The sequence below is a fragment of the Vespula vulgaris genome, chromosome 24 (genome assembly GCF_905475345.1).
Source record: "Vespula vulgaris chromosome 24, iyVesVulg1.1, whole genome shotgun sequence".
Classification (NCBI taxonomy): Eukaryota; Metazoa; Arthropoda; class Insecta; order Hymenoptera; family Vespidae; genus Vespula; species Vespula vulgaris.
The window spans coordinates 2,052,501-2,068,821 of NC_066609.1; the positions used below are offsets into that span (position 1 = coordinate 2,052,501).

The following is a 16,321-nucleotide window of genomic DNA, read 5'->3' on the forward strand; positions in this document are numbered from 1 at the left end:
TCCTATTTCATGCGATCGACGAACATAATCAAGAGAAATTAGAAAGAGAAATGAGTGATAAGGAAGCGAAGAAGAAAGAAGAGGATGAGGAAGATGTGGACGAAGAGGAGGAGGAAGGAGAAGAGGAAGAAGAAGAAGATGAAAAAGAAGAGGAAGAGGAAGAAGAACTAGCCAACGGTGAATGTTGTTCAACAAATTTGTATTCAAATGTTAAAAAAGAGGAAAAAGAAGTGAAAATAGAAGAAGAAAAACGTAGAAAATCGAAGAAGGAAATTGAAAGGAAGTCTTCCAATGAGAGTACCAGTAATACTGAGATTCTAAAGGATGACAATGATACGTTGAATACACGTTCAATTACAAATTCAACAATGGAAAACGACGATGAGATATTGCAGGATTCGTTGGAATCTCCGATTCAATCGAATCCGGCTATGAAGAGATTGAACCAAAGAATAGCACGTCAACGTATGATGGTTATGAGATGTCTCGAAGCGAGTACACCCTCGAAAGAGGATCTTAATCGTCAAATATCGATCCTTCAAGATCTTCAAAAGCAACAGATCGAATTGGAGGTATCGTTGTTGGAGGACGAACGTAAAAATCCAAAATCTTTCCTAAATAACGAGGATAGATTATCGACGAATAATGGCGGCGGTAATGGCGCCGGTAATGGCGGTGGTAATGGCGGCGGTAATGGCAGCGGTAATGGCGCCGGCAATGGCGACGGCGATGATCGTACGCAAATTGATACCAATTCATATCGCGACATAACGTCTACGAATAATTCTGCAACCCTTTTGACCGTAGCTACAACCAGATCTCATCTATTTAGAAACAATAGGCCTAATAACGAAGAAAATGTTTCTTCAGAGTCAATGGTCTCGAGAATATCCTCCGGGCGTGGCTATTCTACGGTCTATCTAACCGTAAGTTCTCTCTCTCTCTCTCTCTTTTTTTTTTCTAATCGGACTACACATTATATTTATAATTTGCTAACACTTTAAATGGTCCTTGATTGCACAAGTACTATATACGTATATATAACTTTCACGTGCATATTATTTTTAAAGAGAAAGGAAGAAAAAAGAAAGAAAAAGTTAAAGTATATCGCATTATAAAGATTCGATTATATGAACAACATATGAGTTAGCAGATGTCCACATGGTAATCCAACTCTTGCCATACCTTTTCCGGCATATACTTTGTGACACCATACAACCCGCTTCTTGAATTCTCTACTTGTGTTCTCCGCTCTATATCACATGGCACAAAGGCGGTATATGTATACACGCGATCCTTTATATGTTCCCCTTTACTCCCTCGCATGAAAAGAAAGTAGTCACGCATAGTTAAATCAGATGACCTTGGATGGTCATGTCATGGAACATCTGTACCTTTCTCTACCAACGCTGTAGCATATTTCCGTATAAATGTGTTTCTATTAATAGAAATGTAGTGATAAATATTAAACAAAAAAAAGAACTTTTAGAGTTTCTCTTTTCAAAATGATATACATGTTAGGGTGTTATCGTACTTAATCCTTATGTAATGAATCGCTTAAAGTGTTACTGTACTATGAGATTTTATATAGATTTTAATATATACATGTGTGTGTAATATATATATATTATATAATAAAATTATATATAATATTATAGTATAATATTATATATAATATTAGATAATAAAAATTTATAATATATACACACATACACACACACGATTTTTTTTATAAGATAAACATTATATATAAAATAATAATAATATGAATCATTTTTATATTTTTTAGAGCCAAAATCGTAGCGATCGTTTGAGCAGTCCTTATTCCTTAACAATTACGAGGTCTCTACCATCTTTAATAGGAAACGATGGTGATTGTGATAACGTGATCAACATGATCATCAGCGTACCTTCGTACGTAATACGTGGAGCTGGTACTTACAGTCATTATGAATACGAAGTACGAATCGTAGCGCAAGATGACACTTGGACGTTGCTAAGAAGATATAGAACCTTTCGAGAGTTGTATATTTCGATGAGTAAGAAATATGGTTGTAAGGTATACATCATTTTTCTTCCATTCATTCTAATAAATCAAACGAATTTATATATATATATATACGTCATAAATCGTACACAAAGTGGGTCAAAAGTTCTTCTAGATTTTACGATTTGAAAAGGAAAAAAAGAAGTAGCTTAAAAAATCTCGAAAAAAAAAATTAATTTTTAAAATCACTTGAAAATCTTTTGGTCTCACATACATATGTATCGTATAAAAAAATATCTCCCTTCAAAATCATTTTAAATGCCATTTCAAGGTAATCGATATCAGGACGGGTTCAACGACCTATTACATCATGATCTTGAACTACATAATATCATTTATCGATTCTTAATTAAAATTAATTGATATCGATAAAATTTTTCTTATCATCGTTAGATGCATCGTAATAACTTCTTTTTTTCTTTTTTTGATTAACAACTTCAAAAATAAATAAGATATTTGGCCTATTAATGAAACATCTTGTGTATATGAAACCTGTTTTGTTTATTTTTGCAGGTAGCAGGAATACGTTTTCCTCCTCGACTTTTCTTTCCAAGAAACGAAGTGGTCGCACGGCAACGTAGAAAACAACTCGAGGAATATCTTAGACGATTAATTCAAGTCTGCTCGAAATTGCCTCAGTGTAGGCCATTATATAAATATAATGGGAACCTAAGTAATATAGACAAGCAATCCTTACTGGAGTTTAGTTACTTTTTCAGACGAGGTACATTCGAAAGCAGCAAATATGGAACTAGTTAAAAGGTGTGTAGGGAAACACACACAAGCGTGTTGTTTATCTCTTATATAATTTTTCTTGTATTTTTTATAACGATTTTATCTCATCGTGAGACACGGATGCGCATATTATCGAAGGAAATATTTTTTCTGAAGTACATATTTAACGCAACGAGACCGAAATAGAAAGATGGTGACAAGGACGGGGAAGAGTGGGGATGATGATCGATTTAACGGTTGGATTGAGCAAAAGTTCTTAATAAAATTTTTAAAAATCAATTACTCTTTTTCGAGAAGCTGTTAATAACAACAACAATAATGATAATAGTAATAATAATTTTTCTTTTTGTATATTAATAAAACCACAAGCTTAGCTTGTAAAACTGCAAGCCTAATTATGAACCTAAATAGTCTTGTGAAAGATTAATTGATTGATAAAATCATCTAAGAACTTTTGGCCCATCTTATACATCTTTTATGATATATATATATATATATATATATATATATATATATATCCAGTGATCGCGGAAATGCAAATATTAATGCGTGTAATTGTTATTTAGATATTGCTCTCTGCTATCGTTTAGAAAAGAAAAAGTGATTGAGAGAGAGAAAGAGAGAGAGAGAGAAAACACAGAAGAAAAAAAGTTAAATGGTGTTTCTGGGTGGCATAAAAAAGAGAGTTGAATATTTTACAGTACACACGTACAATATATATTATTAGAGTGATATATTTATGTTATTATTTATAATACTTATTGCTAAACTATCTTCTCTATGGACGATTTTCAAGAATTTCATTGAAAACACTTATATGAATCTCATTTTGTTTCGCTAATGTAGTTATATTTAAAAAAAAAAAAAAAAAAAAAATTCGATTTACATCTCGCTATTATCATTTTCTTTTACTTCTTCTTTATTCGATCATGACTGATAATTACTGACTGAGAATTGTATTAATTCAATAATTTCCTTTACGCAGATTTAATATCGTGAAGTTATTTTATTTGATTAGTAACATTAAATATTTTATTATTATTACCACAGAAGTATCGTCATATCGCTCTATTAATAATTTCCACTTCTTTGCGCAGATCTAATATCTTTCGATTATTTTATTATCGTTGTGTTCGGAGTGTGCAAGGATATCATCATATCGCTCTGTTCAAGTTCTTCCGAAAGATCACTTAGATTATAAAAAAAAAAAATAATAATAATAATAATAATAAAATAAAAATAAAAATTAAAATTAAAAAAAAAAAATAAATAAAGAAATATATATATATGTATATGCATATTACGTTTCGTGGAAAAAAGAAAGAGTTATGTGATGAGTTAATACGAATTAAGATTGAACAAAAATAATCGTTGCATAATGCTTGTCAATGGACCTGACATTTCTATTAAACTACTCCAAAATAATCGGCTGCTTTTTTGAGAGAAAGAGAAATAACTTACGTACATATAAGCATATAGAAAATAAAAATACAAAGAATTAAAAAAAAAAAAGAAAGAAAGAAAGAATGTTCTTGGGTTGAAAACAACAATGCCACAAAATGATATTATCAACTTTTGTAATATAATATTCGTGGCTTTTTCATGTGGCTATAAAGATCTCAGATTTGCTCTTTTTTTCTTTTTTATTATTAATCCTTCACATTTCACGCGATATGAAAATGATGCATTTGAAAAAAAAAAAAAAAAAGAAAGAAAGAAAAGATGAACAAAAAAAAACAAACAAAAAGAGAAAATAAAAAAGAAAAAAATACACATTCCTTAAAATTGTCATACTTTAATATATATATATTTTTTCTTTTTTAAGTTAGCAATATATATATATATAGTCATTATCTCTGATGCATAATTGTTTCATGGCAGTGTATATAAAATGAACTTCAAACCCCAAGTTATAACTTTCAACCTAAATTGGTTGAAAAGACTAGATCAACTTATTGGAATGAACAATTATACCTCAAAAGTTTAATACGACTTCCGACACACATATTTATCGCGTTCACTTTTTTTATACCTGATCTTCGTGATCTGCGCTACGTTTAAGAAAGAAAAAAGTACAATAAATTGTCATATAGCTTGCTCTAACGATTTGAAAAATATGTTAAAGTAGACATCTTTGAAACGACCAAAATGTTATATCAAATATTGTACAATAAGTAGTCAAATTGAAATTAATTGTATATAAAATATCTACAAACGAATCTATTGCTTTTCTTCTTTTTGTTTTTTTTTTTCATTTTGTATTGTTAAATACCTGATCGATAATTCTCTCTTTCTTTGTGTGAAATAGACTTGATATATTTTCCATAACAAATTCATAATTATTTAAAAATACGTAATTCTCTTTCATTATTTTTTTCCATTAGTTTTTTATATTTTCTCACATTCTCTTTCTCTGTGTGTATATATATATATATTATATATATGTGTGTAAGTGATGTATAAACGTACGTATATCTTTATCTTTGTACAATTTTGAAAATTTACACGTATGTATTCTGAAGGAATATGAAAAATGACAAGACCGAACATAAGAAATGATTATAAAAACATAGTGGGGAAAAAAAAGAAAAAGTTGACAAATTGGTACTATTATTTATATAATAAATTAGAATAAAATAGAGTCATACTTATCAGACATAGAATTAAATGAAGACTTGCACACTGGCTAAATTATCTGCGAATGGTGCTACGATAACCCTTGTAGCAAAGTAGAATGTTAAACCAAAAGAAATGGAGATTGGTAATGCAGGTAATGCTTTCTTGAATATCGCCAAAAGTAGCAGTGTCAAGCAGAGTCCCTAAAAATATATTAGTATTTTCATAAAGACATTACTGATTATAATTAAAAAAATGTGTGTGTGTGTGTGTATATATATATATATGTATATAAACATACTATGAGTATGGCGACAAAGCATGCTAAAGTTGTATTCCAATCGCCATAACTTGATGCTTTTCCAACAAGTACGCTATAAAATATGAAATCACCAAGGCCCAATTTGACACCACGTTCCTCTTGAACAATAGGGATTTGCTGAGCCTGTGTTTCCGCAGGAAGATTTTGAGGTAGTCTAGAATCGTCTGTCGATGGTACCGCATTTTCAAGCACTTCTTGAGCACGTCTCGCACTACGATCCCCTATGTAGAAGAGATACAATTATAGAATAACTTTCATACATATACTTCGGTGTAATTACCATGCGTTTCTATCCATTCGAGTGTGAAACCACCTTCTTCTGCATCTCCTGATGCAGGATTATTTTGCTCATCCGTTCCTGTGTCAGAAGGCACAGTTGTTTCTTGATCCGTAGAATCTGTTGTCGCTGTCATTGTCGTTGCTTGTACATATCCAGCATAAGTTACAGTGTTTACAAACGTATACAAAATCGTTGAAGAGTATATGAGAGCTGGGAAAATCGATTCGTTTCTTTCTTGTGCCGTTTCCACTAAAATTCTTAATGGTCCTTTTGGTGATAAAACAGCTATCAAATCTGAAATAAATAAGCACGCATATAAAATATATTACGTTATTTTTCTTTTCAAACAATAATACAATAATAGAATTAACGTGATAAACCTTACCCCAAATACTTATTACAGCTAAAACTGCCCATACTGTCCATTCGGGTAAATACTTAATAAAAACAAGAGCCATCAAAGCAGAAATGAATATTAAATAAGCTTGTTGAAGTTGTAAGGGACCTTGCCAATGAATACATATCATTCCAACCATCCCAAAATTCCATAAAACTATTCCTAATGTAAATAGATCCATTGGAATGTTATATGTTTTTAGAACTTGCCTATAACAAATGAAGAAGTTTAGGAAATAATATTTGTGATAGTAAATATATCTTTATAATCGATACTTACTCGCAATAAAGCACAGAAAACATTGATAGCAATAATAAGGAACTTATAATTAACCATAAGTGTATTGCTTTGTAAAATTTATATTTATATAAGATAATAAGTATCACGGTCATGCATACTATGATACTTATGAGTATTAAAGAATTGGCAAATGCCTGCCAAACTTTTGTACTTGTATCAGGGCTATCTTCATGAAACGGAGTGTAAACTCTGTAAAATAGAAATTAAATCCAATGATTCTTCAAGAAGAATTAATATTAAAATGTAATTATAAATAATTTTGTATAGCTTACAGGTACATTCCTTTACTCGTGTAAAAAGTCACAGAACTGATTGTAGTCACTACTACTAGCATACAAAGAGAAACAGGTACAAACAGTTTAATGACATGTGCCGCTCCATATTTTAATTCTTCTTCTTCATTATATCTAAAATGTCTTCGTCGTGAAGAGCTACAAGCAAATACAGATGTACCGTACTCTCTTAAATTCGTTGCAGATCTTGTTTCTACCTGAGGAACTCCAATTCCTGACTAAGAATCAAAATCAGTTAAGTATAAATTAAGAAAATAATCTATAGAAATTTTAAGAATTACCTGTTCATTTTCTACTCTTAATCGTCTCTTTCGCCGTTCATTGACCAAACTTAGGTCATCTGAACGAGACTCTGCAACGTGACCGTCCATCAGGCTCGTGTACTCGTCTGCCGAATCGTAATCACTCTCAGACATTCATCAAAATTTATTAGTCTAAACAAATATAAATAAAAACTTATAATTGATACTACTTTTATCTGTATAATAGTTTCCTTGTTTTTTTATGACTTTATGCATTCGTTGTACTGAAAAAGTTCAAAAATTCTAGGAATAAATCACTAATGCTCCAAAATAAAAATAAAAATAAAAATAAAAATAAAAATAAAAATACAAAATATTCTCCGAAATAAAAATATTTTTCTCGATATAACTAAACTTCAAGAAGAAATTTTATGGAATAGTCAATGACGATATATGATGCGTTTTAATTTACACCTACTTTATATAACTAATAATTAATAATGTCGTCTTACGTTTCTCTTTTAATATTATCACTTTATCAGCAAATTTTTTCTTCGATAGTAACGTTAATACTCAAAAGTATACTCATCCACAAGCACTCGTTGATTTTTTTTTTTAATTTTTTTATTGACACGATACAGATATAAGAAACTTAAGCAACGATGACAATGGCTGACGTTAACAGTGAACTACAACAACGCCTCTGTTGATTAGATTACGAACTACTTGCTATACTTGCTTACGACAAAGTTTATTAATTTACGATCAATAATTTTAAAGGAATGAAAAAAGTCCTTGAAATTTTCAATTATCCATATGACAAGAATATTAATAAATTTTAAAGTAAAGAAAAAAAGATGGCCACATACCTTTATAAATAATTTTGATAATGAAAATCCTGAAAGATCTATATCTCTAAGCTATCATACTTGTTGCAAGTTCACGTGTATGTTGTATAATACAAAAGATCACGATTCAATATTATTTTAATAAAAACATAGTTTATAAATGTAAAAATTATACGGAAGACATATACGTTCCTATTAAGTATCTTAATGTGCTTATAGTAGATAATAAATTTTGATCCTTTTATTGATAACAAGCTGGTCCTACTTCGATAGAGAAAATCTGATCAGGTAGTCCAATGTCTCGCAGAGCTACGTCTATTATAGGAAGTCTTACTGGTTTATCCGAGTTGTATGAAACAATAGTTTGACTCCAATGATCAGGACGTAACTATATAAATTAATAAAATTAATTAATTAATTAAATATATGTATATATATATAGATCTGCTTGGTAAAGTTAATTATTAAAAACTAATACATACTCTGCATTCGTCTACAATCATATCATATCGCAAACGTTGATTACCACGTGGCATTATTTCAACATCGTTCCAAGCAAGAAGTTTCATACTTCTTCTATAACTCTTTCGTTCAGAATCAAAATATGCAACACTATTTTTGCAATGATAAGTTATATTCTGTTGGGCATGTTTTGAAAGCAATTGCAAGAAACTTATTTGATTGCTGTCTGCTTTATACATGATCTATTAATAATAATAATATTTAACGTGTACGACGTATAATGATTAATAATGAAATATATTACCTTTGCATCTCCTATTTCACTCAACCAAACTTCTTGCTGTTCACCTATGTAATTAATCTCTCCTGTACGAGATGGATTTGGTAAAATACACGTTGCATGTTTCTCAGAGTCGCAATAAACTAAGATCGCATCTCGTGCGTCACCTTCGTTTGGATCAATCCAATATTCTCCTAAAAAATATATATATTCTTGTAAAATATATCTCTTTGTATATATATGTTTAACATATATACATATATCCCTGATGCAAAATTAAGTTACCAGATGTTTTTTCCGGATAGGCAACAAACAAATCTCTGCAAGTTTTAGCTGGCGAATTTTTCTGTCCATCCGGTTTAATTAATTTTTGGAAGGACGATTTTAATTGCTCATAAGCTTTCAATACGAGACTTTTACGTTCCTCTTCCGTAATTTCTTTGCCAAAAAATCTTGCTGGCTCATCGCCTACTAATGGATCGGGTCCTTTTGTTTGGCTTTGTCCTAAATGAGAACGTAAAATCAATTGTTACATATTAAAACTTTATTGTTTTCCATTTGAACAATTCTATATTTTTATTATTTTTACATATTAGGGGATAACATGAAAAGATTGAGTTTTATATTGAAAGTAAACATGTGATACCTAAGAAAGCTGCCAACGAAGCAGCATCATATCCTAATCCAAGTTCTCCAGGAGGTCCTGGTGGTCCTGGTGGACCAGGTGGACCTGGTAATCCATGTCGACCTTCTTCTCCAGGAGGTCCTCTTGGTCCTGGATTACCAGTAAGTCCAATCAAGCCAGGATTTCCATCTCTACCAGGACTTCCTCTAACACCAGGTTCTCCCTCTTTTCCTGGTAAACCAGGCGCTCCTGGAATACCTTTATCTCCAGGAATTCCTGGCGATCCAGGTAAACCTTGTAATCCATTGAATCCACGATGTCCTTTAGCACCTTTCGCACCTTCATCGCCACGTTCACCCTTTGCACCTTGTATACCTACTGGACCAGGCTTTCCTCTAGCACCCTACGATAATTATTTATTAATACAATTTTTTTCTAACTTTACATCTGATTGATAAAATTTTATATTGAAGATATAAAATATACCTGTGGTCCTTCTACACCTTGTGGTCCCATTTCTCCTTTTGGACCACGTTCTCCGATAGGACCAGATAATCCAGCATTACCCGGAGGTCCCTATATATTAATATATCATAGAAATTAATTTACGCGTTTAGAAACTTTGATAAATAAATTAATGAAGTTGGATTAGAACTTACAGGTATACCAGGAGGCCCAGATGGTCCTTCTACTCCAATAGCACCTGGTGGTCCTTTGTCACCAGGTCGACCACTTATTCCAGGTGGACCTGGTTTACCAGAAGGTCCTTCGGGACCTTGTTCCCCAATAGGACCAGGAGGTCCAACAGGACCTATCAATCCTGGGGGTCCAGGCGGTCCCTCTACTCCTGGCTTTCCTGGTAAGCCTGTTTCACCCTAACAAAATATAATAATATAATTGCATGCCAGTGAATATAATGAAATGAATATAAATGTTATTGAAATAATTTTCTTACAGTAGCTCCGCGTATTCCTCTAGCACCTACTAATCCCGATGGACCAGGAAGTCCTGGCAAACCTCGTTCTCCTGGTAAACCTTGCGGTCCTTGTGATCCTATCAGACCTGGTGGGCCTTGTGCTCCACTTTCACCTTTATTTCCGTCTGCACCAGGAATACCAGGATTTCCTATAGAACCAGGATTCCCTGGTCTTCCCGTATCTCCAGCATTACCTTTAATACCAGGCAGTCCAGGTGGACCTGCAGGACCAGCTATGCCAGGCAATCCCTATAATAAAATTCTAATTAATATCTATATTTATATGGTAAAAAAAAAAGCAAATACTCACGGGTTGTCCGGTTACGCCTGCTGGTCCAGGAGAACCTATAGAACCTACTTCTCCTCTAGGACCAGGTTCTCCTCGTATTCCTTTTGCACCAGTTAGGCCCGTTAAACCTGGTGGTCCTACTTCACCTGGACTACCTGTTAATAAATACTGATGAATAATACACGTCTCATTATTGTATAATATTTGATATAAAATGTTTTATTACCAGCTAATCCTGGATTCCCTTGATCTCCTTTCGGACCTGGATAACCACGATCTCCTTTCAAGCCTGGAAGTCCAATAAGTCCTTGCTGCCCTGGAAATCCTTGCAATCCCTGTAGACCTTGAGGTCCTCTTTCTCCTTGCGCACCTGGAGCTCCTGTCTCACCTGGCGGACCTGGCAAACCTGTATCTCCTCTTTCAGCTGGCTCTCCAGGAAGTCCTGGAAGACCTACTTGACCTTGCGGGCCCCGTTCTCCAATACGACCAGGCGGTCCTTCCGGTCCAACTGGACCCATCATTCCTCTTTCACCTTTCTGTCCAGATTCTCCAGGGAAGCCACGTATTCCAGGTAAACCCACCAATCCTGGTGGACCAGGATGTCCCATATCTCCTTTAAGCCCAGGAAGTCCAGGAGGCCCGTCGACACCTTGAATGCCTGGTTCTCCTCTAGCTCCTGCCAATCCTGGTGCTCCAATTAATCCCCTTTCACCGGGAAAACCACGCTCGCCTCTATTTCCAGCAGAACCCGTGGGACCAGGAGGTCCTTGAACACCCACTTCACCATCTTTACCTGGTATTCCAGGATTGCCAGAAATTCCAGGAATACCCTACGAAAAATAAAATGTGTTTATTATTATTTCGATTAGAGTGATTATATCAACAATTATACTGTTATATTGTGACATTAACCTGAAAACCTCTAGGCCCAGGTAATCCCTGAGGTCCTCTTTCTCCAGCACTGCCAGGTGGTCCTGGTGGTCCTTGTAATCCTGGAGAACCTTCTTTACCTGCGTCACCTCTAGGTCCAGGTGGTCCAGGATTACCAGGTTCACCATCTTTGCCAGCTTCACCTGGAAAACCTTTCTCTCCTGCTGGACCTAATGATCCAGGTAAACCTTGTGGTCCTTGCGGACCTTGTTCGCCAGGTTTTCCATCTGCACCTTGAATTCCACGTTCCCCTACATTACCTGGTTTACCAGGTGAACCAGGACGGCCCGTTATACCACGCACACCCTGTTACATTAAAAATGTGATCTTTCTGTTTCATATAAATTTGCTTTTTCATTACATGTATATATGTTCATGTACATACCTGTATTCCGGGAGATCCCGGACGACCTGGATCTCCCATTGTTCCTTTCGAACCTATTGGTCCTGTGGGTCCACGATCACCAGGTTGACCTAAAATAAATATGTTAATAATATAAATGTTAAATCAGTTGTGTCTTATAAATAAATATTATGTTGAATAATAAACCTTTAGGGCCCATAGGACCATCGGATCCAGGCAAGCCACGTATTCCTGGCGTGCCACGTTCACCAGGTGATCCAGGTGCTCCTATCGGGCCATGTAATCCTCGTTTTCCTCTTTTTCCTTCGGGACCAGGTGGTCCTGGAAAACCACGTGGACCAGGTGCTCCTTGTTCTCCTTTTGTTCCAACGTCACCTTTAAAACCTCTTTCACCAGGCAATCCCTAAATATTTTTTTTTACAATATAAAAATATATACGATCAATTAAATGTATTTATAATAAATAATCAAGTTTTCTTACAGGCATTCCCTTAGCTCCTGATAAACCAGGATTACCTGGTATACCAGGCTGTCCACGTGATCCAGGGAAGCCAGGTAAACCAACTGAACCAGGTGTTCCTGGACTTCCTTTTTCACCAGATATCCCATCTTTTCCTTGTAAACCTTGCGGACCAGATTCTCCAGGCTGTCCTGGACGTCCTGCTTCGCCTGTTTAAAAGTAAAATATAAAATGTGAATAAAAAACAATTCTATTAAAGTAAATGAAAAATAGTACATACCACGTGGACCTTGTAAGCCTTGACTTCCTTTTGGACCTTGAGCTCCTTGATCTCCTTTAACTCCAGGATTACCTGGGAACCCAGGTGGACCGGGTTTACCTAAAGCACCCTGTAATATTGTATACATTAAATCATATAGAATAATTGCTTTATATATTTCAATTTATATTAAAGAGTTTATTACAGATTACTTACAGGTTGTCCTGGTGGTCCAGGAAGACCATTGATTCCTCTTATTCCAGGTGGACCTGATAATCCCTCTCTGCCTCTTTCTCCGCGTGGACCAACAGGACCCTGAATATATGTACATACATTTAATATTATCCTACATATTAAAATATTATTCTCATTATATTGTTTGATACTTACCACTGGTCCTATAGGTCCCATCGGACCAGGTGCTCCTGCAGATCCTTTTTCTCCAGATATACCTTGTTCACCTTTAGCACCATCTAATCCTGGAAAGCCACGATGTCCTTTTACACCTGGTAGACCAGGCATTCCAGAAAGTCCTCTTGGACCTAATGGTCCTGGTGACCCCGGTGGACCTATTTCTCCATTCTCACCACCTTCACCCTAAATACATTAATATATATGTACATATACATAAATTGAGTTATGACTCGCTTAAAATTATTTTTTCAAAATAACTTTAATAAGTAATATTCCACTCACATCTCTTCCTGGCAATCCTGGCAAACCTCGTGGACCAGGAGCTCCTGGTGCACCTGGTAATCCAGGTTCTCCAGGTTCTCCACGAAGACCTTGGAAACCTTGTGGACCAGGTGAACCTGCTGGTCCTATAAAAAGAAAAGAAAAATATATATATACTTGTTATAATATTAAACGAAGATTTATATACAAAAAATTGAATATATGTGAATATAATTCTTTATTACCTGCAGGTCCTCGGGGACCAACAGGACCTACGTTTGTTTGAAGATAATACTCTGGCCTGAATGCAGCATCCGTTGGACCTTTATCTTCACTCGCTTGAGATAGAGCAAGTTGTTGATAATACAGTGACACCTTCAAAACGATATCAATCATCATCTCTTCCACAAACTATTTTCAATAATATTAAATACGATTATGTTACATCAGGTAGAGGTCCAGGTGGTCCAGGTGGTCCTGGAATTCCAGGAGTTCCCGGTTGTCCAGGAAAGCCTGCGTCACCCGGTCTTCCACTATCGCCTGGACGTCCAGGTTGTCCCTATCGTTAAAATCCGTCTTAAAAAATATCGTTAAATAAGAATTTCATATTCTGATATTAAAAATAGCTTTGAAAAATAAACTACATATATATAAATTATATTTTGAAATTAATATCCATTAAATTACTCACACGTGGTCCAGGTATTGCCACTGAACTTATATGATTACTTTCTCCGGGTATAATTTCCGTCGCTAACTATCAATATAATAATAATAATTATATATATTTATAATAATTAATATATTTTAATATTTAATATATATATTTGTAATAATTAAATATATTTATTATAATTTTTCATCGATAATTATTACGTTAGAAGATTATTGTTTTTAGTGATCCGTTTTAAAAATCATCTTTTTCTTCTTACTTGATTATTATTATTATAGGTTTCAACCGTAGAATGCAATTCTTCTTGGTCGAAGAATCGTGTTGTTGTTTGGGGTGCAGATAAATCGGTAGGTAGTTCTGATCTAAACGGTGACAAGGTCGGATCCATTGTTTCTTTTCTACGTTCTGCAATTTAGAAAATGAATTTTATCTCATCTTGTTTGATCGATTGAAAAATTCGTTGAAAAATTATTTACCTGAATTATTGATATTTGTTGGGGGGATAGATGACGACGACGATGTTTCTGAATATAATCAAATGTGATATTAAAATCAAAAGATAAATAATTTTACTATTAAGCAATAAATTATTTACCTTTAATTAAAAAAAAAAAGAAAATAAAAGAAAATAAACATTAAAAAAAAATATTTACTCTCCGGGAATTAGTTATCAGTTTCCTCGACTTAAGTAATAGTATTGGTATATATAAGAGATCTAAACGGAAATTATATTAAATTGCGTATGAATTAATGGAAGAGGATGAAAAAAATATTAATTGCGTTTTATTAATTAATTCGAACGATTAATTAATTGTTTTATACGAGGCGTTAACGAGTGCGATATTCTATTTAAAGACTTCCGGTAATGATAAGACTTCAATATCCGCTTTGAGATTTTTTTTTTTTAATTTCTTCTTCATTTATTTTGAATAATATACAATGGTAAGTATGAATGCATATGTAGAAAGATAGAAAAAATTGTTATAATTATAATGACGACCATGATGATAATAAATTGAGAAAGGATCAGTTATAGATCAAGTTTTCTTTTTTTTTTCTTTTTTTTTTTAGTAATCGTATTACAATTAACATAATTTAAAAATATTTGAATGAAAAAAAAAAAAAAAAAAAAGAAAGAGAAAAAGAAAAAGAAAAAGAAAAATGTTTAGCCTAATTCAACTGTCTCTTTAAATTCAATTAAATTTCATCCCTCTAAAATAACTCACCATTTTTATCCTCATAGTCCTCATAACTATCATAGTAATCGTACTCGCTGTAGTCACTGTTAACTGGTTGCTGAGATTGGACTTGTCTAAGTCGATGTTTTCTCTGCCTCGTTTTAACCGAATATACTTGGGGTAGTAAAAATAAAAATTGTAAAATCAGAAGGCCAGCGGCCAAATCGAGGTACCCTCGTCTCATCGAGGTGCCCTCTTTTATCGTTGGTGATATCAAAGAAATACAAGAATAATAGGTAGAATAAAAATAAAAAGAAAAAGAAAATAGAAGAAGAAGAAGAAGAAGGAGACAAAGAAGAAGAAGAAAAAGAAGAAGAAGAAGAAGAAGAAAGAAGAACTCGTTCGAGATCCTAGAGTAGAGACTCTCGGCTCTGTTACGATGCTGATGGCGAACTAGACTCGAGACAGCCGTGTTGTCTCACATATCTATTTAGCAGATGCTCTCGGTAACTCAAGGGAGGTCATCATCCTCTAGTTTACAAGACGCAAGACGGTGTAACTCATACCGCCTTCTTCTTCCGCATCCCCCGATCTCGTTCCTACATTTTAGCTCTCTTTACTACCACTTCTCTTCCTTCTCCTACTCTCATTTGGTATATATATATATATAGAAAAAAATAATACGTTCGAACGTTTAATTACGATCGATGATAAGAGGGTAGAAAACGACGTGGATGAAACTGTAATGGGTTTAACAATACGATCACTTCAATCAGATCTTGGAAATCCTCGTTTCTTCTTGATACGTCTCGTTGAATCTTTACTTTTTTTTTTCTTCTTTTTCCTAATAAAAATATCATCTCGCACGTACGTCGTAATTAATACCAATGTGATTTGTTTTCGTTAAGAACATCGTCCCTTTTTTTTAAACGTTTACTACTTGTTTATAAATCCAATTTAATCCCTTAAAATTAATACCTTTTTTTTTCTCTTTGAATAAATAAGCAATAATTCTTATTTTTCTTTTTCTTTCTTTCTTTCTTTCTTTTTTTTTTTTTTTTGTTCATTGG

General features: G+C 33.7%; 3 protein-coding genes across 8 annotated transcripts in view; 1 reads left to right on the forward strand and 2 right to left on the reverse strand.

The window, feature by feature from the left end:
- LOC127072077 (kinesin-like protein Klp98A) overlaps nucleotides 1-3,996 on the forward strand; it is a 16,416-nt gene extending 12,420 nt beyond the window's left edge. For both annotated transcript variants that reach the window (XM_051012166.1, XM_051012167.1), the window contains 3 exons: nucleotides 1-926; nucleotides 1,790-2,059; nucleotides 2,561-3,996. The exon at nucleotides 1-926 is cut by the window's left edge and continues 313 nt beyond it. In XM_051012166.1, coding sequence (XP_050868123.1) covers nucleotides 1-926; nucleotides 1,790-2,059; nucleotides 2,561-2,806 — 1,442 coding nt within the window. In that variant the 3' untranslated portion in view covers nucleotides 2,807-3,996. The remainder of the gene's footprint in view (nucleotides 927-1,789; nucleotides 2,060-2,560) is intronic.
- LOC127072086 (presenilin-1) lies at nucleotides 3,634-7,904 on the reverse strand. Of its 5 annotated transcripts, XM_051012191.1 has the most exons (9): nucleotides 7,463-7,523; nucleotides 7,272-7,378; nucleotides 6,970-7,208; nucleotides 6,677-6,886; nucleotides 6,386-6,606; nucleotides 6,001-6,294; nucleotides 5,700-5,941; nucleotides 5,431-5,601; nucleotides 3,634-3,971 (listed from the first exon to the last, which is right to left on the reverse strand). In XM_051012191.1, the coding sequence occupies exons 1-8, from the start codon at nucleotides 7,506-7,508 to the stop codon at nucleotides 5,446-5,448; spliced, it is 1,515 nt and encodes a 504-aa protein (XP_050868148.1). In that variant the 5' UTR covers nucleotides 7,509-7,523; the 3' UTR covers nucleotides 3,634-3,971; nucleotides 5,431-5,445. The 5 variants fall into 5 exon arrangements, with proteins under 5 accessions (XP_050868148.1, XP_050868149.1, XP_050868151.1 ...); XM_051012192.1 differs by lacking the exons at nucleotides 3,634-3,971; nucleotides 7,463-7,523 and adding an exon at nucleotides 7,745-7,904 and having other exon boundaries at nucleotides 5,381-5,601; nucleotides 7,272-7,424; XM_051012194.1 differs by lacking the exons at nucleotides 3,634-3,971; nucleotides 7,463-7,523 and adding an exon at nucleotides 7,745-7,887 and having other exon boundaries at nucleotides 5,381-5,601.
- A 203-nt stretch (nucleotides 7,905-8,107) lies between these two features.
- On the reverse strand, nucleotides 8,108-16,265 carry LOC127072075 (fibril-forming collagen alpha chain-like). Its single transcript, XM_051012162.1, has 24 exons — nucleotides 15,300-16,265; nucleotides 14,550-14,597; nucleotides 14,333-14,478; nucleotides 14,092-14,157; nucleotides 13,846-13,959; nucleotides 13,646-13,775; nucleotides 13,422-13,546; nucleotides 13,116-13,322; nucleotides 12,942-13,040; nucleotides 12,747-12,855; nucleotides 12,488-12,675; nucleotides 12,193-12,409; nucleotides 12,028-12,116; nucleotides 11,625-11,948; nucleotides 10,939-11,542; nucleotides 10,734-10,867; nucleotides 10,403-10,672; nucleotides 10,107-10,322; nucleotides 9,934-10,023; nucleotides 9,469-9,850; nucleotides 9,108-9,326; nucleotides 8,847-9,016; nucleotides 8,563-8,784; nucleotides 8,108-8,468 (listed from the first exon to the last, which is right to left on the reverse strand). Exons 1-24 carry the CDS (start codon nucleotides 15,493-15,495, stop codon nucleotides 8,322-8,324), a joined length of 4,512 nt encoding a protein of 1,503 aa, XP_050868119.1. The 5' UTR covers nucleotides 15,496-16,265; the 3' UTR covers nucleotides 8,108-8,321.
- Nucleotides 16,266-16,321: the final 56 nt, after the last annotated feature.